Source organism: Psammomys obesus, unplaced genomic scaffold, assembly GCF_907164565.1.
Source record: "Psammomys obesus unplaced genomic scaffold, mPsaObe1.curated_primary_1811, whole genome shotgun sequence".
In the NCBI taxonomy this organism is placed as follows: domain Eukaryota; kingdom Metazoa; phylum Chordata; class Mammalia; order Rodentia; family Muridae; genus Psammomys; species Psammomys obesus.
The window spans coordinates 6123458-6146782 of record NW_026588752.1 but is presented as its reverse complement, the minus strand read 5'-3'; the positions used below and the strand labels follow the sequence as shown (position 1 = coordinate 6146782).

Below are 23325 nucleotides of genomic sequence, written 5' to 3'. Positions count from 1 at the left end.
ATGGTTTTTTTTAAAGGAAATTTTATGTCTACTTTATTAATTAATATATGGGGAACAAAAAGAAGAACACAAACTTATAAATTGAAACAGTAATGGTTTGGGTATCATAATTGGACACAAAATAATAATAATATTTGGTCAGTGCAGGAAAAAAATAACAAGGACTTAAATGTTTTCTAAAACCTAAAAAGAAACATGCTAATGAGAATATTTACATTGAACTAAGTAAAAATCCAGGACATAATTTTGATTGTTTACCGCCATCTTCTTAGCATTTAATATAATACATGATATATGGTCTGTAGCCAAGAAATATTTTTGAATGGGTGGTAAGATTATTTCCACTCTGAACTTTTTTCCTAGTTATCTGTTTGACCTGTTTGCTTCCTGTGGCAAATCACAAAGCATAATCTTAGAGCATAAGGAGATTAAACTGTGTAATATAAAACTCTTGGTAAATAGCAGATGGAAATTAGGCTGTCTGAGACATGTAACAGATATATGGAGCTTTTCAAAAATTATAAATTATTAAAAAAAGAATTCATATACTTCCATTTCCCTTCCATAATGACTCATATGAAATTACTAATCAGAAGCTGTCTCTGGCATGAACTCAGTGACAGGCTCTTTGATCACCTCCCTCTGGGGGGGGGGGGTGCAGCCTTGCCAGGCCACAGAGGAAGACAATACAGCCAGTCCTGATGAGACCTGATAGGCTAGGGTCAGATAGAAGGGGAGGAGGACCTCCCCTATCAGTGAACTAGGGGAGGGGCATAGGGGGAGAAGAGAGAAGGGAGGGTGGGATTGGGAGGAGACAAGGGAGGGGACCACAGCTGGGATACAAAGTGAATAAAATGTAATAAATAATAATAATAATTTAAAAATAAAGAAAGAATCTATAAGCTAAGATCAAATCTTATGAAGACACCAATTTTAACATATAAAAATAATGTTTTTATTTTTTGAGAATTTCATAAAATATTTTTATCTTATTCTTTCCCCTCCCCCAGCTCCTTCCAGATCTTTCCCTCTCTCCCCACCTATCTAACTTTAAGTTCTTTCTCTTTAAAACAAACAAACAAAAAACAAGCATAGAGTCCAGATTGTGTTGGCTGATTATTTCTGAGCATGGAGCCTGCCCAGATGTGTAGTTGATATACCCAGTGTTGTTCCATTGAAGAAAACTCATTTTTCTTCTAGAAGTTATCAGTCTCAAATAGCTTCCTGGTTAGGGGTGGAACTTCCTGTCTGCTTCTCCTCCTCTGTGTTGGGATTTTGTCTGCTTGAGCTTGTGCAGGTCTTGTTCGTGCTGTCACAGCCTGTTCCCTGTTGTGTCTGGAAAATGCAGTTTTCTTGACATCATCCACCACCTCTAGCTCTTATGATCTTCTTGCCTCTTCTTTTGCATGGATCACTGAGCATGGAGGAGATGTGTAATGTAAACATTTCATTTAAGGCTGAGTATTCCAAAGCCTTTTTTTTTTTTTTTAATTCTTAAGATTTATTGTCAAGTATATGAGGATTTTGCATGCATGTATATATGCATAGCTCATGTGTGTCCCATGCCCTCAGAGGTCAGAAGAGAACATCAGACTCCCTAAAACTAGAGTTACTGATGATTCTAACTCATTCGATGGGTGCTGGATTCAAACCCAGTTCCTCTGCTAGAGTAGCAAGCATTCTTAACCAGTGAGCCATCTCTCCAGCCCCCCAAAGTCTTTTATGCTATGTAATAGTCTCTGCAGAGACTGTTTCTCTTTGCAAGCATGCAGAGAGTGAGACTCCATGCTAATTATCACCTACTGCAGAAGAACCTTCTCTGATGAGGGTTGAGCAATGCATTGATCTATGTGCATAACAATGTGTCATTAGGAGTCATTTGATTGCTACATTCATTTAGCAGAAGAGTAGTAGTAGGTTTTCTCCTAGGGCTTATGACATCATTTAGTGTCAAGTTTTTGGATGCTCTTTTGTTTGTGTGTTTTTGTTTTGTTGTTTTTTAAGACAAGAGTCTCATATATGTCACAGGATGTCCTTGAACTGCTACACAGTCCAGACTGGGCTCACGTTTATGGCAGTTCTCCCATCTAGGTACTGTGATTGCAGGTGTGACCCACCATGCTCTGCTACTTGCAGTGTTTTTATACAGCATTAGTTGAAGCAAGGAAAAGTACTCTTGCTTACCATTTGCTAGGATGTGGCCATAGCACTGATAACAATGATGTTTCTTTTAGTAATATTTGATACTTATGGGAATTTACTTGCCATATGTATAGATGAGTAATACCTTTGAAAATCCCCAAAGAAAAAATTTTGAAAATAAAAAAGGTGTGCTAACATCTGTTTATTTCATATTAGCAGAAGGATATGTAGTGCAAAAGAACACCTATGCCTGGGAATCTCTCGGCATAGGGAAGTACCTGACAACCCTGGCCATCTTGGGACCTGTGTACATCACCCTGCTTTTCCTCATTGAAGCCAATGCATTTGGCGTCCTGAAATCCAGGCTTTCTGGCTTCCCTGGGAAGAAAAAAACAGTGAGTAAATTGGGGTTAATGTAGTGAGAATTTTGGTTTATTTAAAAAACAGAAATAAGCCAAGGTTACACAGAGAAACCTTGTCATGAAAATAAAAAAAAAAACAACAACAACAAGAAAAAACAAAAACAAACTTCACAGAAATATTATAAGAATATGTTTTTTTGTTTTAATCCCAGTTGCGGGTATACATACGGGACTGCTTCACAGAGCTGGGTATGATTTGCCTCATGCTCTAGCAGAGGCATGATTTTGATGTTTGGAATTCTGGGGACTTATCAGAGGGTATATAACTATGAGAGCCCTGAGAGGTATGGGGGGTGTTGTTGGTCAAGGTTTGTTAAGTAACCATTCACAAAGAAACAACAAGAAGAAATTAGACATCCTGGAGGTGAACATCAAACTTGCCCCAGGGAACTCCGCACCCCTAATCAACAGGAAGTAGTCTAACGATAACATCTTCCCCCTTTCCAACCTCTGGCTTTATTCAGGGATAGCTTTCCTTTTTTTTCTGTCTTTTTTTTTTCTTGATTATCTCATATTAGGGGCTGAAAGGGTGGAAGAAAAGTGGTGGAAAAGGGTGGAAGAAAGAAGAACCTATAACGTATCAAATGCCAGTTACAGGCTAAGTCACATAACCTGTCAAAGCCTGGCTCTAAGCTACCTTCCTGTGTTCTTTAGCTACTTTGATTTTCCAAAACAGAGGCCATTCAGCCATCTGTTTATAATCTCAAGGCAGAGAGGTGACATCCCATTTTTAGGGACCCCAGAGGAGGAGACTCTGACTCAGCCCCTGAGACCCTGGTCCACATACTGGTCACCTGGTGAGGTGTAAGGGCCAGCTCCTCAGCTGAGAAGGAACAAGACCCTGGCTTGCTAGAACAAAATTCACCTTATGAAACACCTCTGCAGTCAACCATGAGCAGACTAGAGAAGGTCTGTCCTGTTAGCTCATGGAGGCCAAGGTCTCAAGAGAAAACTGGAGGAGATAGGCTTTTGTTACATTTTGATATTCCTGGCCTGTAAATTTGTTTTCTTCAAAAGTGATGCTTTGTGATTTGCCTGCCTGCCTGGTCGGGTTTAGATACTTAGACTGCTCCTGAGATTGCAGTGGTACTGTGTACTTGGGCACTGTGCCCAATTGTAGTACCTTCAGTGCGTACCAGAGGCCCCATTCCTTCTGACTCTGCTCAGGCTCTACCTTCTACCTTCAAAAACAGTTGGCATTTCTACCCTTGGTAATGTAGGAAATAATCCTCGATACAACAGAGCATGAAGATGACGATGTATTAGATGAGGAAGAAACCATCAAGTTTTATTTGGATTCATTACTAAAGAAAACGTCACTCATTGTCAAAGGCGTGTCAAAGGTAAAGTTAGACGCTACTTTGCTCTTTTATCTGTTTGTTTGATTTGAGACAGGGCCCTACTATGTGGCTGGCATAGACCTTGATTTCATGATCCTCCTACCTCTGCCTCCTGAACACTCTAGTTGCCAGTATATGCCATGTGTCTTAGGGTTTCTATTGCTGTGAAGAGACACCATGACCACAGCAACTCTTATGAAGAAAAACATTTAATTGGGCCTGGCTTACAGTTTCAGAGGTTCAGTCCATTATCATCATGGCAGGAAACATGGCATTGTGCAGAGAGATGTGGTGCTGAAGAAGAAGCTGAGAGTTCTGCATCTTGATCCACAGGCAGCAGCAGGAGACTGTGTGCCACAATGGGTGTAACTTGAGCGTCGGAGACCACAAAGCCCAGCCCCACAGTGACACGCTAACTCCAACAAGGCCTCACCTATTCCAACAAGGCCATACCTCTAATAGTAGCACTCCTTATGGCCAAGCATTCAAACATATGAGTCTATGGGGGCCAATCCTTTTCACACCCCCACATGCTGCTTGGCTCTTATCATTGGCTTTAAAAAGCCAAGACTACTTTTCTTGTGGACATTATTTACACAGAGTCTGCCTTCTGATGGACTTGTGGCCTGTGTACAGTGGCAGATGGGCTTCCAGGAAGACAGACTTAGTGAGGTTTTTCTGCTTGAGAATGAAGCTCACCTGAGTTCCTTTTTACACCCAGAGACAGAGACTATTATAGCTCTCCAGCCTCTTCTGTAATCACCTGGAGAAGAGAGCCTGAGATAGGAGGGAATGAGAACCATGCTTGCTAAAAAACCCGAGAAAAAAATGGCAGGACATAATTGGCTTGACCTCTCCTGTATCCAACAGCATCTGTGGAGATTCCAAGTGAGATAGGGGCTCTGGAAGCTAAGTGGAGCCTCCCAAGTTTCTCTGAGATTCTTAGGAAGAATTCTGAAAGATTTTTCAAACACTCATGTATTTTGTAGAATCCCCCTCTCCCCCCAAGTTTGTCTGTCATGTTTCCCTTCAGTTTCTGGTGGTTAAGGGAAACAAACAACATCGGAGAGTTTTATGTGCTCAGGGACAAAGAGAAACTTCTTTACTCCAAGAAGTAAGTTCACCGTGGGCAGGGGACGTAGGAAGGAAACTCAGAGGCCTTGTGGAGCAGTCACTGGAAGGAAGGAGGAGGTGGTCTGGGTGATGAGAGGCTGCTGGGTCAGGTGTGCAGCGGCTGCTGACTGCCTTCCTCCTGTCTGCATTTCTGTCCTGTGTCTCTCAGGTATATAATGAGAAGGTGCCCCAGCTGGCTGTGAACAATGTGTCCTTCATGGTCAAAGAGAAAGAATGCTTTGGCATTCTCGGCCTCAACGGAGCTGGGAAGACTTCCATTTTCAGCATGCTGGTAGGGGAGCAGCCGATCACTGCAGGGGATGTCTTTATCAAGGGTTTCAACAACAAGTCTCACCTGGCCAAGGTGGGTGTAGCCTGGAACAGAGCTTGGGGACTGATAACAGGATTCAGGGGCACGAAGCTTGGAACTTGGTCTCTAAAAAGCCCAGGTGTCCATTTCATTTGCAGTCCCCAAATCTAAATATGCATTACAGATGCTTCTCTGCACAGCCGGTCAGAGGCCTAGCTTCTCACACACCACTGTCTGTCAAGTGCCTACAGGAACCAGAAACACAGTGAGCCCCACGGTGTCTCCACCCACCCCCTTTGTCATTACTCCTCCTCCTTCCGTCCTTCCTTAGCCATGAGAGGAATACACATCCGCCTGCCATTCAAGGTACCATCCAAGTAGTCCAGTTGGCAGCCATGGTCCGTGGAGACTCCCACCAAAAACCCCTCAGATCTGTTCTCTTGAACCCATTTCTATGATAGTCTGTATCTTCCTTATTTCTCTGTAGAACTTGGTAGTGCTGGCCTTTTCCAACTTCAAGCCTAAGCCTTCTTTTGCTTATCCTATAGCTTCCCTCTCTCTATCACTAACAATTCTTCCTCATACTTGTTTAGTAATCTTTTGTTTTGTTTCGAGACAGGGTCTCATGATGTAGCCCAGGCTGACCTTTGTGATCCCAAGCATTGGGATTATAGGCACGTGCCAGCATACCTGGCTCCTTGGGGAGATCTTTATCTGTTCCCGGTAGTTGCAGTGTTCCTAAGCGCTGTGCACACATCCCACTGTCCTCATAGTCTGTCCCTGCTAGGTCCCCAGCACCGTCCACTCGCTGATGCTTCCCAAGTAGCCGCATATCCACACCAGTTCTAGCCCCGTGTGTCAAGTTGTAGAACTCAGCTTCCACAATTGTGCAGGCCAATCCCCATGATCTCTTTTATATGTCTATACATACATTGTATATGAAAGTGTACAGTGAGAAGATTTTTGTTTGGTTTGGTTGGTTACTTGTTTGTTTGTTTGTTTTTGAGACAGTGCCTCACTACATAGCCCTGACCAACCATGAACTTAGGCAGTTGCAGATGTCCTTCTGCCTCTGTCTCCTAGTTCTGGGATTTAAAAATATATGCCAGCACACCTGGCAGTGAAAAATGCTTAATATGTTTGTGGTTGAAGCCTAAAAGGAAGGAATACAAAATAATATTTGAAGCTCATAGCTAAAGTTTATCTAACATTGTAAAAGACTATAAAAAGATTATAAATAAATGAATCCCTGCTAACCCTAAACAGGGATGAATAAAAAAGAAATTATCTCTAAGGAACACTGTTACAGTAAAACTTCTGTAAACCAAACATGAAAAAGAAAATCTAGGTAACCCATCAATAAAAGGTGGTTTGCCCAAACAGGAACAATGTTTAGGTTGCAGAAGCAAGAGGCCAGAGAACAACACCAGTGTAGGAAATAGCCCATCATAGAGGGGTGACACATTGCATCTTCAAGAACCAATTCTTCGTTTCATTGTGTCTTTGTAAATTTTTTTTCATTTCTGTTTCGGCCCCGAGTTTGGTTATTTGTTCCAATCTTACTCTAGCTGGGTGTTGTTTGTGCTTGCCTTTTGAACGTGGCATTAAATTGCCAATGTGAGAGCACTTAGTTCCTGATGTAAGCACTGAATATTGCAAATGTTCCTCTCTGCACTGCCTTCACTGTGTTCGGTAGACTAGGGTCTGCTGTGTCTTCACTTTCATTCTATTCTAGGAAGTTTTTAGTTTCCTTCTTGATTTCCTCCTTGACACATTTTCATTTGTATGTGTTGTTTAGTTTCCATAACTGTGTGTTTCTTGCCATTTCTATTGTTGTTGGTGTTCATTCCTTTGTAGCCAAATAAAATGCAAGCTGTCATTTCAATATTCTCATATTTACTGAGTCTCTTTGTGTCCTATTATGTGGTCAGTTTTGGAGAGAGTTTATGGGCTTCTGAGAAGGTAAATGTGTTTGGTTCTTTTTAGTTATGATATTATCTGACTCCAGAGTTTCTCTACTTAGTTTATCCGTATGACCTGTCTGTGGGTGTATGTGCAGTACTGAAATCATCCACCATCACTGCATTAGGGTCTACCTGTAGTTTTAGATTTAATGCTGTTTCTTTATTACCTCTTCTGACTTGTTTTGGTACAAAGTTTTAGTGGCTTTTTTTTTTTTTTGACAGGGTTTCTCTGTGTAGCCCTGGCTATGATGGAGCTTACCCTGTAGACCAGGCTGGTCTCAAACTCAAAGATGCCTCAGCCTCCTGAGTGCTGGGATTAAAGGTGTGTGCCACCAGCCCCTGGCCAGAGATTCTTTTCTGGCCCTGTTTGGTGTTTCTGTAGTCCTCCTGCAGTTTGATAGGTATTTCTTTAATTAGACTTGGGAAATTTTCTTTTATGATTTTGTTGAAATTTTTTCTGTGCCCACAAATCATTTTTATCTGAAAACTTTTAAAATCTTTATCAGACATTCTGCCTATTTTTATAGGCAGAGAAATCTCCAGTAGGCTGAATGAGAAATCTCCCAGTAGGCTCAAGTATTTGAAAGCTTAGTCCCTAATTAGTGGCACTGTCTGAGAAATCTATATAACCTTTAGGAAATACATTCTTCCTGGAAGAAATGCATCTTGGGAGCAGGCTTTGAGAGTTTATAGCCTTCCTCACTTCCAGTTCACTCTCTGCTTGTGTCTGTGGTTGATGTGATTGCTCTGCATCCTGCTCTATCTGTCTGATGCCATTCCTTCCTCACCATTAAGAACATTTCCTCTGGAATCATAAGATGAAATAAACTCTTTCTTCCATGAGTCATTTTTGGTCTTAGTATTCTATCACAGTGACAGAAAGTATCTTTGAGTTGAGTTATGATCTTTTTAAAATTAATCAATATTTATCTTTATGCATGGGGGTTTTGCCTGCATGCATATCTGTGGACCTCATGCATGCCTGGTGCCCAAGGGAGTCAGAAGAGGGCATTGGGTCCCCTAGGACAGAGTTGCAGACAGTTAGAAGTTGTTGTGTGCTATTGGGAATGAAGTCTGGTCCTCAGGAAGAGCAGCCAAGGCTCTCAATCACCAAACCACCTCTGCAACTCCAGGATATGATCTTTTTGAAGAGTCAAGCTGCCTTCCTTTTTCATCTTTCCTGCATTTCTGTGTTGCAAATTGTTCATCTGTCAGTTTGGACATCGCTTCTAGATTTTGGACAGGGGGAGAGGGGTCTTATTGAACAGCCTACACTTGAAGGACGAGTCCTGAGTAATATGAGGCAAAGGGAAAATGATATTTTGGAAGCAGATTCTGGGTCCCCTCCCCCTAACTAGGAAACTTTGGCTGAGACTGTTTTCAGTTTGCTCATTTTCTCCGTGACAACATAGCTTTCCCAGTATCCTTTCACCTCTTTCAAAGATTGCTGAAGCATTTCCTTTATTTCTCTTCAAGATGAAGTCTATTATTCGGACCCTCACTCATAAACTCTCCAAAGTAGAATCTCCACAGAAATCAGTGCTTCTAGCAGGAAAATATATTCCATAGTTGTTGAGTTGTTCGGTGGTCTGCAGAGACAAGTCCAAAAGATCAGACCCTGTGCCCTTGTGGATTTTACTTCTAGGAGCTCTGTCGGGTTCACACAGCAAATAGGAGCAAATCTTTGTTCTCCCCATAGAGAAAAAGAAAAGAAACCTTCTTGAAACATAAGAGAAAAATTCTCTTGTTTTTATTAATATTTTTGAGGTCCTTTTGCCTCTACCTCTCCAATGCCAGGATGACAGCTGTGTGCCACCATACCCAGCTCAGTCTTTATTACTGTTTTTATTTGGTACACAAGTAATTGGTTTCACTGTGAAAAGTATATATATGTATATGTATATCTATACTTTTATTTTTATTGGTTTTTATTTTCTCCCTTGCCCTCTCTCATCCCCTTCTTCCATATAAACAGCCCTTTTTATGGTTTTATCATGTATATTCATCTATTTTTGTTTTGGGTGGGTTGGTTGGTTAGTTTGGTTTGGTTTTTTGAGACAACGTTTCTCTGTGTAGCCTTGGACTAGCTTTGTAGATCAGGCTGTCCTCAAACTCTCAGCGATCTGCCTGCCTCTGCCTCCCTAAGTGCTGTGTTAAAGATGTGCACCACCACGCCCAGCTTATCCCACTACCTTTGAACCCTCCGTTAGCCTCCTTTCTGCCCACTCACAGTGTCCAGTCTTTCACATCACTCCCTCATGGATGTTGGATGATTGATAGATAGCACTGAATAATATGGTAGATTCAAACCCACATATACTAATACCCACAGTGAACAAAAAGAGACTCTGGCTGGATGTGGTGGCACACACTTACAGTCCCAACACTAGGAGGCACAGGCTTAAGATCTCCACAAGTTCTAATCAGTCTGGTCAACAAAGCAAGTTATAGACCAGCCGGGGCTACCAAGTCTCAAAAATAAACAAATAAAAAAACAGCACTGGGGAGATGGCTTAGCTGTTAAGAGTCCTTGCTGCTCTCGGAGAGGACCCCTTTAGCTCCTAGCACCCACATGGAAGCTCACAACCACCTGTAACTCCAGTTCCACTGGAATCAGCTCTTTACCGGCCTTCACAGGCACCTGCATGCATGTGGTACACATACACACACCCAGGCAGAGACGTAGGCAGGAAAAATGTGAATCTAGGTATGGAGAGACGGCTCTGCAGTTGAGAGCACTAGATGTTCTTCCGCAGGACCCAGGTTCATTCCCAGCGCCTCCATGGTGGTTCAGAGACACCTAAAACTCCACTGGCTTCTGCAGGCACCGCACCCATGTGGTGCACAGACATAACGTAGAAGAGTAATAGCAGGTAGTGGTGGTGCACGCCTGTGATCCCAGCACTCAGGAGGCAGAGGCAGGTGGATCTCTGGGAGTTTGAGTCCAGCCTGGTCTACAGAGCAAGTTCCAGGACAGCCTAGGTTACACAGAGAAACCCTGTCTTGAAAAACCAATAAATAAATAAATAACCTCCCCAAACCAAAAAACAAACATTTCAAATTTTAAATAATATAAATAAATATTAAAGAAAAAAACATTTTTAAGGGCTGGAGAGATAGATGGCTCAGTGGTTAAGAGTACTGGCTGCTCTTCCAGAGGTCCTGAGTTCATTTCCCAGCAACCACATAGTGGCTCCCAACCATCTATAATGAGATCTGATGCCCTCTTCTGGCCTGCAGGTGTACATACTGGTAGAACATTGTATACATAATAAATAAATCTTAAAATTTTTTAAATAAATAGATAACAAATTATGTAAATTAAAAGGTTAATTACTTCTTTCAATTAAATGATTAAAGTAATCATAGAAGATAATAAAAATGTTAAGCATTTGAGGGACTCCATACAACTGAAAAAATATCTACAAGAGTATTCATAGAAACATTACTCATAGTAGCCAAAATGGAAACAACCTAAATGTCCATCAACTGACAAATAAGCATGAGAGTTTAGAAAGCAGTACAGTATTTATTAGCCATAAAAGGAAATGGAGCTGTTCTGGTTTCACCTCTGTTGCTGTAATAAATACCCTGACAAAAAGCAGCTTGTGGGAGGAAGTTCCCAGCACGGGCTTGGCCTGGTACTGTGTGTCTGTGGTCGAGCACTCAGGAGGAGGTTCGTGAGTTCAAGACTAATCCGGGTCACATAGTAAATTCCAGGACAGTTTAGACTAAACAATGAGACCTGTCTCCAAACAAGCAAGCACTTAACAAATTAAAAGTAAAAGAAATATTAAGGTAAATTGGGGGCTGGAGTGATGGCTCAGCGGGTAAGAGTACTGTCTGCTCTTCTAGAGGTCCTGAGTTCAATTCCCAGCAACCACATGGTGGCTCACAACCGTCTACACTGGGAACTGATGCCCTCTTCTGGCATGTAGGTATAAATGCAGATAGAGCACTCATAGACGTAAAATAAATAAATAAAACCTTAAAAATATAAATTGGAAAAGGCAGTCCACCCAAGCCTCTATACTTAATTGTGGAATGTCTGACAATCCCATTCATCCAATTGTCTTTCTTCCCGGCAGTTGCCTCAGATCTGCAGACATCTGTCTTCCAGTTCACCTGGAACTGATCCCCTTGGTGTGGGAGGCCTCCGCAGACATTCTTTCTCTTGACAGACACCCGGGTCTGGTGGCTTTATTGGCCTGTCCCCATCACCTCCGTCCCTGGGGCAGCCTCAGCCTCTGTGTGGGATGGAGGAAAGCAACGCTGGTTATTTTTCAAAAATTGTATCACCTGATTTTAACGTCTATGACAGGAGAGTGAACACAGGCACCAATCAGTGTGGCGACCTCTACGTTTATTAACAAAACACAGAGGCAACTCAAATATGCCTAAACATCCCCAACTTATTTATTTTCTAGGGGCAAACTAAGAAAGCTCCCCGGCCTTACCCACCCCTGCTGAACTCTTTGCTATCAAAAGATTCTGGGGGAGGGCAAGTTTTCTGCTGAGTACTATTAGTGAGCCCAGCAAGTTCCAATGCATAATTCTAAACCCATGTTTACACAGACAGCCTTGGTTAAACTCTGTGTGTCGCAAAACAAAACAAAAGGCCTGAATGTGAGAAGCTGGAGTTGACAGCAGTCAGGGAAGTCAAGGGTAGGAGTAATTAGACTGCATTGTATACACATATGGAATTATCAAAGAGCAAATTTAATTAATTTTAAAATAATTTGGAAATATTTTCTGGAAGCCGGGCACAGTGGCGCCTGCCTGTAATCCCAGCACTCAAGAAGCAGAGGCAGGCAGATCTCTGTGAGTTCAAGGCCAGCCTGGTCTACAAAGTGAGTCCAGGATAGCAAAGGCTACACAGAGGAAACCCTGTCTCAAAACAAAACAAAATAAACAAATAAATAAAAAAAAACACCAAACAAACTGAAAGCCATTTTTTTGGGTATGTAGCAGCTAAACTGAGTTAGGAATAGGGCTGTATGTGGCAACACAGGAAGATCTATAGAATGTAACATCCAGCAGCTAGAAGAGCACATTAAACAATGATAAACATGGAATAATGTCATTTGACAAACATCATACACACAGTCTTGTTCTGGGAGAACATGTCTGTGTAGGACCCTGAATTAGCACAGAACCCTGCATACCCATCAGACCCTGCCACTGGCAGGGACTCCAATGACCTTTATGTAAACATTCCATATAGAAAATCTATTTACAGATTACATATATAAAAGAAAATATGTCTAAAGGGGAAACGCTAGGGCCAGTGAGATAGTTCAGTGTGTAAAGGCACTTGCTGCAAAAGCCTGAGTTTCATCTCCAAAACCCATCTGAAGGTGTAAGGAAGCAGGCAGCTCTACAATGTTGTCCTCTGGTCTCCAGTTATGAACCCTGGCATGCACGCACCCATTCCCCCCTCTACACATACACACATTGTATGATAATGACGATGATGATGATAATGATGATGAAGAAAATTTAATTTAAAAAAAAAAAAAGGAAAAATAGTCGGACGCTGTGGTGCACCTCTGTAACCCCAGCACAAGATTTTTCTGACTCTTACAATGGGGGTGGATTGCTTCTGTTTTCAGGATATGTGGGCAGGAGAAGGAAACAAGCCACACTCTTCTTCCTCCATCCTTTAGAAGCCTATTCACCAACAACACCATCAGCAAGGGCTATAACCTAAGATGTAGCTGGCATTTGCTATTTTGTGGGTTCTTCTTTCTTCTACCCTTCTCCACCCGTTTTCTTCCACTCTTTCAAACCCCTAATACTAAATAAAAAAATAATAGCGAGGAAAGGGAGCAACATTCCTGTTAGACTATTTCCTATTGACTAGGGGCATCAAGTTCCTTGGGGTGATTTTGATCTTCACCATCAGGATATCTAATTTCTTCTTGTTGTTTTCTCTTTGTGCACAGCTACTTAACAAACCTCCACAAACAGCAACCAACAATCAACCAGCAACCCACCCCACCTCTGAGGCCCTAGCATTTATGTATACTCTGAAAAGTCCTCAGAATTCCACACATCACACAATTGCAGAAACGATCTCCAGTGACAAAAATCACATCCCTGCTAGAGCACAAGGCAAACCACAGTCACCTGCGATTAAAATGAAAACATAGTCCCATAACACTTCTGCGTTTTCTTAAAGATACCAAAATTACAGAATTCTCACTCCCCAGTCATCCCACTGATGGCTCCCTCATGCTGCATGGCTGTTCCTATAGTAGAGCTGAACTGAGACACAGGCCAAGGCAAAGGGAGAGTCCAGGAACTGCCGAGTTGGAGATATGGGGAAACCACAGACAACGGAGCTTCACTCTGGTGTGTCTTCATCTTGGGCTGTTGTAACTCAGGTGCGGCAGTGGATTGGCTTCTGTCCTGAATTTGATGCCCTGCTGAACTTCATGACAGGAAGAGAGATGCTTGTCATGTATGCCCGTATCCGGGGCATCCCTGAGCGACACATTAAAGCCTGTGTAGACCAGGTCCTTGAGGACTTACTCATGCGCTTGTACGCAGACAAGCTAGTAAAGACGTATAGGTGAGCTCTGGGTATCCCTCACCCTTCCCACCTCCGTTTGCAAGATAATCCCAGTCCTTCTCAGTACCTGGCAGTGCAGGCATGGAAGATCCCTGCCATCCATGCTACTGGAGATGGGGGTGGAGAGAGCTGTCCTCTATCCCAAGACAGAGGCAGGCTTTGTGGCTGAGAACAAATATATGTTATCATGTGAGATTATAACAACGAGGTAGATCTTCGTGTCTGCTGCTTCTTGTCAAGCTTTATATTTTGGGTAGGGTAGGTTTTCATATTAAACCCATAGTTACCTCATCCTGATATGTCTCCCAAAGAGTCTGAGGTAGTTTGTCACTGTTGCCAGCAAACCCTAACTCAGATTAGATTAATCAAAGCAAGCTACTGAGAGCCCAAATTCATAGACTCTCCTCCCCTCAGGTTGTACCCTGTGCCATTGTAGATAGGTGCCTGTCAGTACTCCATCTTTGGAAAGTGAAGAGAGGCCTCTGACTCTGTTTGAATGGATTCAGATAGAGTCCTTGCTCCTCCTCCAATCTGTTGGCTTTAGTCTTAGGCAGCTTTTCATATTTCCTTGCCTATTTTGAGGATCAAACAAATTTATATTTAAAAAGATTAGAATGGAAGCTTGCACCCAGTAAATACTATGTGAGTTTAATGGGAGCTGGAAAGATGGCTCAGCAGTTAAGAGTGCTTACTGCTCTCCCAGAGGAACAAGTTTTAGCTCCCAGCACCCCAGAAAGCAGCTCACAACCACTTGTAACTCCAGTTTCTAGATGCTCTGATACCCTCTGGCCTCTATGAGTACCCCCATGCAGGCACAGACACATACACATAAACTTACAAATAAAATAAGAAAATAAATAAATAAAGCCAGTGTGGTACTGTGCACCTGTAATCCCAGTGCTTCTTGAGAGGCCGTGTTGGGAGGATGGAGAATTCAAGGCCAGCTTGGATTCTGCAGCAAGCATCTTGGGAAAAACAGCTGACTAAAATGGCCCTATACCCTTACTCTCAGATGGTGGTGCTCTGCCCCAGCATTCACAGAGGCTCTTGAATCTCATGACCACATGCTCAACCTGGGCATCTAGGGCTGTTTAGACCCTCAGTGGAAAAACCAAGTCACAGTTCAACCTGAGTGAAGATGGCGAGGTTGTTTTGTGAAGCAGCTCAGAGAAGGGAGGAGCTGGGTGCTGAACAAGTAGACGTCAGCACGGGAGATTACAATTACGTTCTCCATGTTCTCACCTTTGTCCCGTCCACCCCCAGCGGTGGTAACAAGCGCAAGCTGAGCACCGGCATTGCCCTCATCGGAGAGCCAGCAGTCATCTTCCTGGATGAACCATCCACTGGCATGGACCCCGTGGCCCGGCGCCTACTCTGGGACACTGTAGCCCAGGCCCGTGAGTCTGGCAAGGCCATTGTCATCACCTCCCACAGGTAGAGCTTGGCCCTCTGGGTCAGTGGAAGACCCAGAATGGGTGGCTGGGGTGGGGCCAGGTGAGAAGATATGGCAGCACCTAACACAGAGTCTGCCAGGACATTTCCCAGGCTCTGCATGTGGTACACTCAGCGTGGGGGACCAGGAATGTCCCGGTCTGGGCAGATACCCTCCTCTCTGCACAAGCCTTTGACATTGAGGGTGGGCATCAGCCTCCTGTCTCAGGCCTCTACCTTTTCCGCAGTATGGAGGAGTGTGAAGCCTTATGTACCCGGCTGGCCATCATGGTACAGGGCCAGTTCAAGTGCCTGGGCAGCCCGCAACACCTCAAGAACAATTTTGGCAGCGGCTACTCCCTGCAGGCCAAGGTCCAGAAGGAATGGCAACAGGAGGTGCTAAAGAAGTTTAAGGCATTTGTGGATCTGACCTTCCTGGGTGAGTGATGGTGCTGGATGGGGCCCAGGCTCCACCTGCCTGGACCTGTTAGCTGCTACACAAGACTGTCCCTATGGATTCTGTGTGCTCAGGCTGCCCTTTCTATAGCCTCTCAGTCCATCCTTAACAGAAACACTATCTGTTTTGTACAGGCAGCACTTTGGAAGATGAGCACCAAGGCCTGGTTCAATACCATCTGCCTGGCCGAAACCTCAGCTGGTCACAGGTGAGTGCTCCTCGCATTTCAGCCACTCTCTAAAGACAGCATTCACGTGTCCTCAGCTAACACCATGGAAGTATGTGTGTAAAAGTCACAAAGCATAATGTACGAGCTGGGAGGAGCCTCAGAGGTTAGCTCCTCCCATCCCCAGATTTCAGAGAACAGGGAGCAGGCCTAGAGAGGAGCCACATGCCCAGGGTCCCCTAGCAAGCCAGAGATGGAGCTGGAAACCTGCCTTCCCGGCACCATTCCTACCACAAGAGCAGACAGCTGAGTCCCACAGTGTTGACTCCTCTGGAGGTGCGCCGCAGCAGCTGAGACCAGAATTTTGTCACAAGCTCTCAGAGGGCGGCCTTCTCTGCACTTTCCCCGCACCACCTGTCCCTGTGTACGCCACATCACCCAGGGGTGGACTTATCTGCAGCAGCTGGTGTCCCTTTTCTACAGGTGTTTGGCATTATGGAACAAGCCAAGAAGGATTACATGTTGGAAGACTACACCATCAACCAGGTCTCTCTGGAGGACATCTTCCTGAGCTTCACCCGCAGCAAGTTCTCCATTAGAGCAACATTCCAGCAAGGGCAAGCTGTCCTATCCAGCTTATCACCCTCTCATGCCAAGCCTATCGCAGTTCAGCCTCCCATGCCTCCTCCCTCTCCACTTTCCTCAGAGCCTGTCCTTCTGTAATAAAGATCCTAAGCATGTTCAGAGGCCTGTCTCTCTTGAGTGATGATTCTAAATCTCATCAGGCTGACAAGTGAGAGTTACCATCACACCTGCCATGGCTGCAAGGATAGCCCGCAGCCCAGTAAGCTAAAAACAGGGATCACCTCAAATTGCATTCATAGGGTGAAGTGGCACAAGTGGTAAGGAGGCCTGGCACAGAACACGGGTGCATGTCAGTGGAACTGCATGCCTCAGAGTTCCATCAGATGGCAGTGGCTCATCAAGGCTGGCTGTAGGAACTTAGTGAGCTAGGAGAGATCACTACAGGAGAGCACATGGAAGAACTGAGAAGTAGATGCCACATTTGAGTACTCTGGAATTAACATTACTTTGGCCAAGTCAAGCTTTCTGGAGAAAAACCAGAAACTGTGAGATTGGGTGGGGTGTATATTTATTCTCCAACTCCAGCCCATCTCCTAAATGATGTTATAGTTACCCCTTGGGGTGGGGGGAATTATACAGTTATATTGAAGGCCCATTAAAGGAAAGCTATCACCAAGCTGAGTGCAGTGGCACATGCCTATAATCCCAGCACTCAGGAGGCAGAGGTGGGTGTATCTCTGTGAGTTCAAGGCAGGCCTGGCCTACAGAGTGAGTCCGAGGACAGCCGAAGGTTACACAGAGAAACCCTGTCTTGAGAAAGAAAGAAAGAAAAAGAAAGAAAGAAAGAAAGAAAGAGAGAGAAAGAAAGAAAGAGAGAAAGAAAGAAGAGAAAGAAAGAAAGAAAAAAAGAAAAAGAAAAAGAAATTATCTCTGAGTGGAAACATGCCATTGTCTCTGTTATGATATCAAATTACACGTGCTGCTACAGATTTATTGAGCCATGGCGGGGGGGGGGGAGCGTAGAAGAAAGAGACAACACAGAGTAGGGAGGGAAACATTCAGAAAGAACAGGGAGAGAGGAGACTAGAGAGAGATGATGGACGAGGTGGGGGCAGAGTGGGGGTGGGGTGGGGGAGGGGTGGCACAGGCAATGACACAGGACAGAGGTGACAGAATACCCTAAGGGCCCCTAAGGGCAGGCCAGGTGAATTGCCTGCACTACAACATAACGGTCTCCTTCCTAAAGAGTTAATTCTGCCCAGGGCACCGTGGCACAGACCTTCAACCCCAGCCCAGCACTTGGGAGGCAGAGGTAGGCTGATCTTTAAATTTGAGGCCAGCCTGGTCTACAGAGCAAGTTCCAGGACAGCCAGAGCTACACAGAGAAACCCTGTCTCAAAACAAAACAAAAGTTAATTCAATTAGACAAGGGTAGGTCGCCTGTGTTGGGATTCAGACCCGGGACAAGCAGCTGAGGTGCCTATTTAATACACCAAATCGGACCTGGCCTCCAGGTTCTCCCAGCACCCCTCAGTCCCTACTGAACTTTCCAGCCCAGGGCCTGGGCTTCCTCTCCCCGAGAGGCTCTTCACTATGTAATCCAGACATTCTGGCTCTCCCTCCTCTCCCCTCTCTCTCTGTGCTTGAGCTTTCTCTTTCTGCCCTCTGCTTATCTGTCTCCCTCAGCATGATGACTTCCCTGGCCCAGTTCCTTAGGACAGGTGAACCCACCCAAGAGCTGCCCCCAATAAACCCACCTTTATATACTTTGTCTTGAATTGGCCGATTTCATCGGTGGAGAATACCTATCAACCTGACCAAGTTGCAACCACCCAGGCAGGCATGGTGCTAGAGCAGCACCTGAGAGCTTATGTCAGATCCATAACCATAAGGCAGAAAGAGAGGTAACTGGAATGGTGTGTCTTTTGAGACCCCAAAGCCCACCTCCAGTGACACACCTCTTTCAACAAGGCCACACCTCCTAATCCTTACCAAAAAGTTCCACCAAATGGAGACCGAGCTTTCAAACATGAGATTGTGGGGGCCATTCTCATTCAAACCACCATGGGAGGAATAATTATTTCTTTAGTGAGATAACAAACTTTTCTTCCTCAGACTATCAGCCCTCTGTGAAGGGCTTAGAGAATCACAGGCATGCAACTTTGTAAGCTAGCTTGATGTTCTCAATCAGAAAAGTATAACCTTTCCTTTTCCCGTCTCTTTTGTAAGCATGCTTTCCCTAACACTTTGCACCTCCTCACGTTGCCCAAGCCCCACGACTCCACTTTTTGCCCCACAGCTGCTTCCTGTGACGTGGATGCCTGCTTTCTGTAGCTTTCTGTCTTGCCTTCTCCGCCTCCCTCCTCTGGGCAGCTTCAGATGTTTACAGCTCGCCTGCTCTGCAGCTTTTCTCTTAAACTGTAATACAATTGTTTGGGAGCTTCAGAAAGAAGACTTAAGGGAAGCACCGCTGTTCCTCACACACCCCGGACCTGCAGGAACAGCCTGGACCTCAAGAGAAGTGCAGGGTCAAGGGAGATGCCAGCACTCAGAGCACAGAGGCTACAGAGACAAAGAGCCCGCACCCAGCCCTCCTCCGTGCATCACTAAGCAGAGTCTGCAAGAGCCAGGGGATCTGAGACGCTCACCTCTTGATTCAGTGCAGACATGCCAGCAATTCATTTCCTAAGCATACTTTCTTCTGTCTTACAATTATTTAATCTCCGCCGTGGCATATATGTCATGATGTCTTTTCTTTCATTTGTATATGGCTCAGTTAGAATTTGAGATTGTTCTATATGTTTTGTTTTGTTTTTTCCACTCAGCCTCTTTACTATCCTTTTTTTGCCCTAACAGGTTTTCTCTACATAGCCCTGGCTCTCCTGAACTATGTTACCCAGGCTGGCCTCAAATTCACAGGATCTGCCTGCCTCTGCCTCTGGCTCCCTTGACGGCTTTTACGATACTTCTACCCACATCTCCTATACTTTCTTAATTCTATGTCTTTCAGCCTTTTCCTTTCATTGTTTTTACTTTTTAATTGTATATTTCTTTTTTTTTTTAAAGATCTATTTATTTATGTATACAGTGTTCTGCCTGCATGTACTCCTGCATGACAGAAGAGGGCACCTGATCTCATTATAGATGATTGTGAACCACCATGTGGTTGCTGGGAATTGAACTCAGGACCTGAGGAAGAACAGACAGTGCCCTTAACCTCTGAGCCATCTCTCCAGCTCTAATGGTAACTTTCTATAGCTTTAATAGTCCCTACAATCTGTGGACTCTAACAATATTCCAACTTCCCCTCCCAGATACTTTACTAACTCAATTTTTTTTTATCTTTTCAAAATCAACCTAATATCCACCCCCTATCCTCACCCACCACACATCCTTCCTTCTTCTAATCTTACTAAAATACCATCCATACAATCCTAGGTGGTTAATGCTCCAGTCACTATTGAAATCCCAAGGGGCATTGCTGTTAATGAGCTCACTGCGCACTTGCACCGTGCTGGTTTCCTCTGGCTGTGTTTGCGCTCACACTTACTCTTCTGCTCAGAGAATAATGTAGAGATTACACCAGGCACTCCGAGCCACTGGACTAATGAACTGATTTCTTAGTTTCCACCACATCAGAGACTCTGGAACAGGGCAAATGTTTCCAGTGGAGGAGTAGAAGTGATATTTTAAAAAGCAACAAAATAACCCCTGCTGCAGAAACACCAGTGCGGTAGCACACTAAACATGAAGAAACAACAGCAACATAACTCATCTCCAGACTACTAATCCTGCACTAATGGCGTCCAGTAATGGTATTCTTTGAACATATAGTTCAAAGAAATCAAAGAAGACAATAAGCTCACAGAGGTCTAGCAAAATGGTTCAGCGCATAGAAAAGTTACCTGAATTGGATCCATGGATCGAGCCCACATGGTAGAAACATAGAACCAATTCTTGAACGTTACACTCTGGCTTCCATGCGCTATGGTGTGCACACACTTGCCCTCACATACATACGTTGCAATGCACGTACACACATCATCATCATTTTTAAAGAAAGAAAATATGCTCCTGACTGGGAACACAAACAGATTAACGACATAAAGTGGTACACGTTATCAATTAGGAATTCAATAAGAAAAAATACTGAAAAGAATCTGAAATGCTGGGAATAAAAACATAAGTCAAATAAAAAGCTCTCTGAAGAAAATTAACTAAGTAAATGTTAGCTAGTTGTTTTTTTTTTTTTGTTTTTTTTTTTTTTTGTCAACTTGATACAAGCTGGGGTTACCTGGGAAGAGAAACCTCAAATGAAAAAAAATGTCTCCATCAACGTCTGCCTGGTACTTTCTGAATTAGAGGTTGCTGTGGGAGGGCCCACCTGCTGTGGGTCATGTCACCCTAGGCACCGACAGCCCTGGCAGTGTAAGAAAGCAGGCTGAGCAAGCTACGGAGAACAAGCCAAGAGGCAGCATCCACCGTGGTCCCGACTTTAGTTCCTGCTCCAGCTTCCTGCTTGAGCTTCATCCCTGACTTCCTTCATGATGGACTGTAACCCGTAAGGCAAGTAAACAAATCCTTTCCTTCTCAAGTTGCTTTTGGTCATAGTCTTTACCACAGCAATAGAAAGCAAACTCAGATGATACATAATGCCCCCTCCTCTAGAAGCTCTGTGGAAACTCATTCCTACAACAGGTCAAAGAGAGGACAAAATATCTGAACTTGAAAACAAGGTCAGATCCAACAAGATCAAAAATACTAATGATGGTGTGAGTAGGAATTCCAGGATACAATTGTAAAATTGTGAAAAAATTTTACAACAATGAAGGAAGGATAAGAGTCTCATTCTTAGGGCACCGAAAACATTTTCAAAAGGATCATAATAAAATTTCTCAGAGGTACAGAAAGGCATTTAAGACACCAACCCAGCAGGAGCTCCCTACCCAAGCAAAGAACCTCCCTTCATCATATTAAAACAGTAAATACAGTGCAAAGAAAGCATACTGAGAGCAGTAAGATAGAAATACCAAAACACATAAAGGCAAGCCCATCATAGTTTTCATAGTTAACAGCAGACTCACTGCCATACATACTGGAGTTCACTGCATGAAATAAGACTCAGTCTGCAATGTGAATTTTCAGCACAGGAGGCTGGGGACCCAAAGAGCATGCAAGAAATGCTAAGGATCCAGAATGCCTCTGACACTGAGCTTTTATTAGGAATAACTAATATGACAATCATAATACAAAAAAATCATTAAACCATGTTTACAAAGAATAGAATGTTTTGCTTAAAAGATCACCAGGGAGAACAAAGACAAAAAAAAGACAAGGAAGTACGGCTAGAAAAACATGAGGACCTGCAAGTCCACGTGTCTTAAGAAAGAGCACGTTTCCGGACCCTGAGGCAGAAAGTTGTAGAACCTTTGCCTCTGACTTAGTGTGTCAAGGGTCTGAGTGCTCTTAGTCACAGAATGTTTTTCTTTCTCAGGCAAGGCTATTGGCAATGACCTACAACTAAAACTCTAAAACACAGGAAGGCCGGAAAGGATGTATATCAAATTCTGAAAGACATGAACAGATAATCCAGACCCACCTCTGCTCAGCAAAGCGATCTGCCACAGTTGAAGGAAAAACAAAAACTTTCCTTGGTAGAAAATGTGCTAAAGGAATTTATGATCATTAAAGCCATTACAAAGGTATGTGAAGGAATTCTTAGGCTGCAGAGAAAAAAAAATCATAAGGCTGCAAGAAAGAATGAACTGGGGCTGGAAAAATGACTCAGCAGTTAAGAGCCCCTGTTCTTGCAGAAGACCTGGTTTTGGTTCCCATCACCGACATGGTGGCTCACAACTATCCATAATCCAGTTCCAGGGATTTGACTCTCTTCTGATCTCTGAGGGCACCAGGCATACATGTTCAGAGACATACACATAGACCAAGTACTCATACACATGAAAATAAAAGAAAATATTATTAAAAGAAATAAACCATTGCCGGGCATGGTGGCCTGCGCCTTTAATCCCAGCACTCAAGGAGGCAGAGGCAGGGCCAGGGTAGTGGGTGAATTCTATGCTCTTCTTACACTAATTGAAAGCTCATCTTGAACTATCTGGCCTAAACGACATCATAAAGAAAACGGACTTGACAGACTTCTTCAGAACATTCAAGCAGTGCAGAACAGACATTCTTCTCAGCAGCCTTCTCTAAAAGGGGTCACGTACTAAGCAACAAAGCAAGTCTTACCAGATGCAGGAGAGCTGAAACGCTTGTGTTTTCTCTGAGCAAGACTACTACAGTGAAACAAGACTACAACAGAGAGACCCTAAACACACACAGACTCAGGGAGACTAAATGACGCACTACTGTGTGAGTCCTTGACAAAACCAAGAATTTAAAAATTCTTAGAACTGGATGAGGATGGAAACACAACATGTGAAAATTATGTGATACAATGAGAGTAGAGGGAAGTTTATAGCTCTGAGTGCCTGCGTTAAGATACCGGAGAGGGGGCTTAGTGCTTAAGAACACCCTCCTGGTTAAAGCCCCCCCCCGTATCTGGTTCGCCCCCAGCTGAGCGGCTGTTGACAGTTAATGGCTGCTGGGGGAAGAGGGTGTAGCCAGACATGAGAGTAGGAGAGGGGTCTATTGGGAAGAAGGTGCTCCAGGAGGAGCAGGGAGGGAGTTAGGAGTGGAGTGGAGGGGGTAAACCTGTGTATAAACATTTTTAAAGACTCGGTGGTGTGGTGGCTAACACAGCCCCAGTCATTACCCTATCCAATGCTGGTTCTGTGCCTGGAGGTCTGTATGCTCCTTGT

The 23325-nt window shown here is 43.9% G+C and overlaps 1 protein-coding gene across 8 annotated transcripts in view; it reads left to right on the top strand.

The window, feature by feature from the left end:
• LOC129674689 (ATP-binding cassette sub-family A member 17-like) overlaps window positions 1–16665 on the top strand; it is a 75456-nt gene extending 58791 nt beyond the window's left edge. For 6 of the 8 annotated variants that reach the window (XM_055604831.1, XM_055604829.1, XM_055604830.1 and 3 more), the window contains 8 exons: window positions 2359–2537; window positions 3785–3907; window positions 5187–5381; window positions 13678–13865; window positions 15129–15299; window positions 15545–15735; window positions 15888–15961; window positions 16403–16665. In XM_055604831.1, the coding sequence (XP_055460806.1) occupies window positions 2359–2537; window positions 3785–3907; window positions 5187–5381; window positions 13678–13865; window positions 15129–15299; window positions 15545–15735; window positions 15888–15961; window positions 16403–16642 (1361 nt within the window). In that variant the 3' untranslated portion in view covers window positions 16643–16665. Of the gene's footprint in view, window positions 1–2358; window positions 2538–3784; window positions 3908–5186; window positions 5382–13236; window positions 13615–13677; window positions 13866–15128; window positions 15300–15544; window positions 15736–15887; window positions 15962–16402 lie in introns of those variants that run through there. The other 2 variants (XM_055604836.1, XM_055604834.1) reach the window with 2 other exon arrangements.
• The last annotated feature ends 6660 nt before the right edge of the window (window positions 16666–23325 follow it).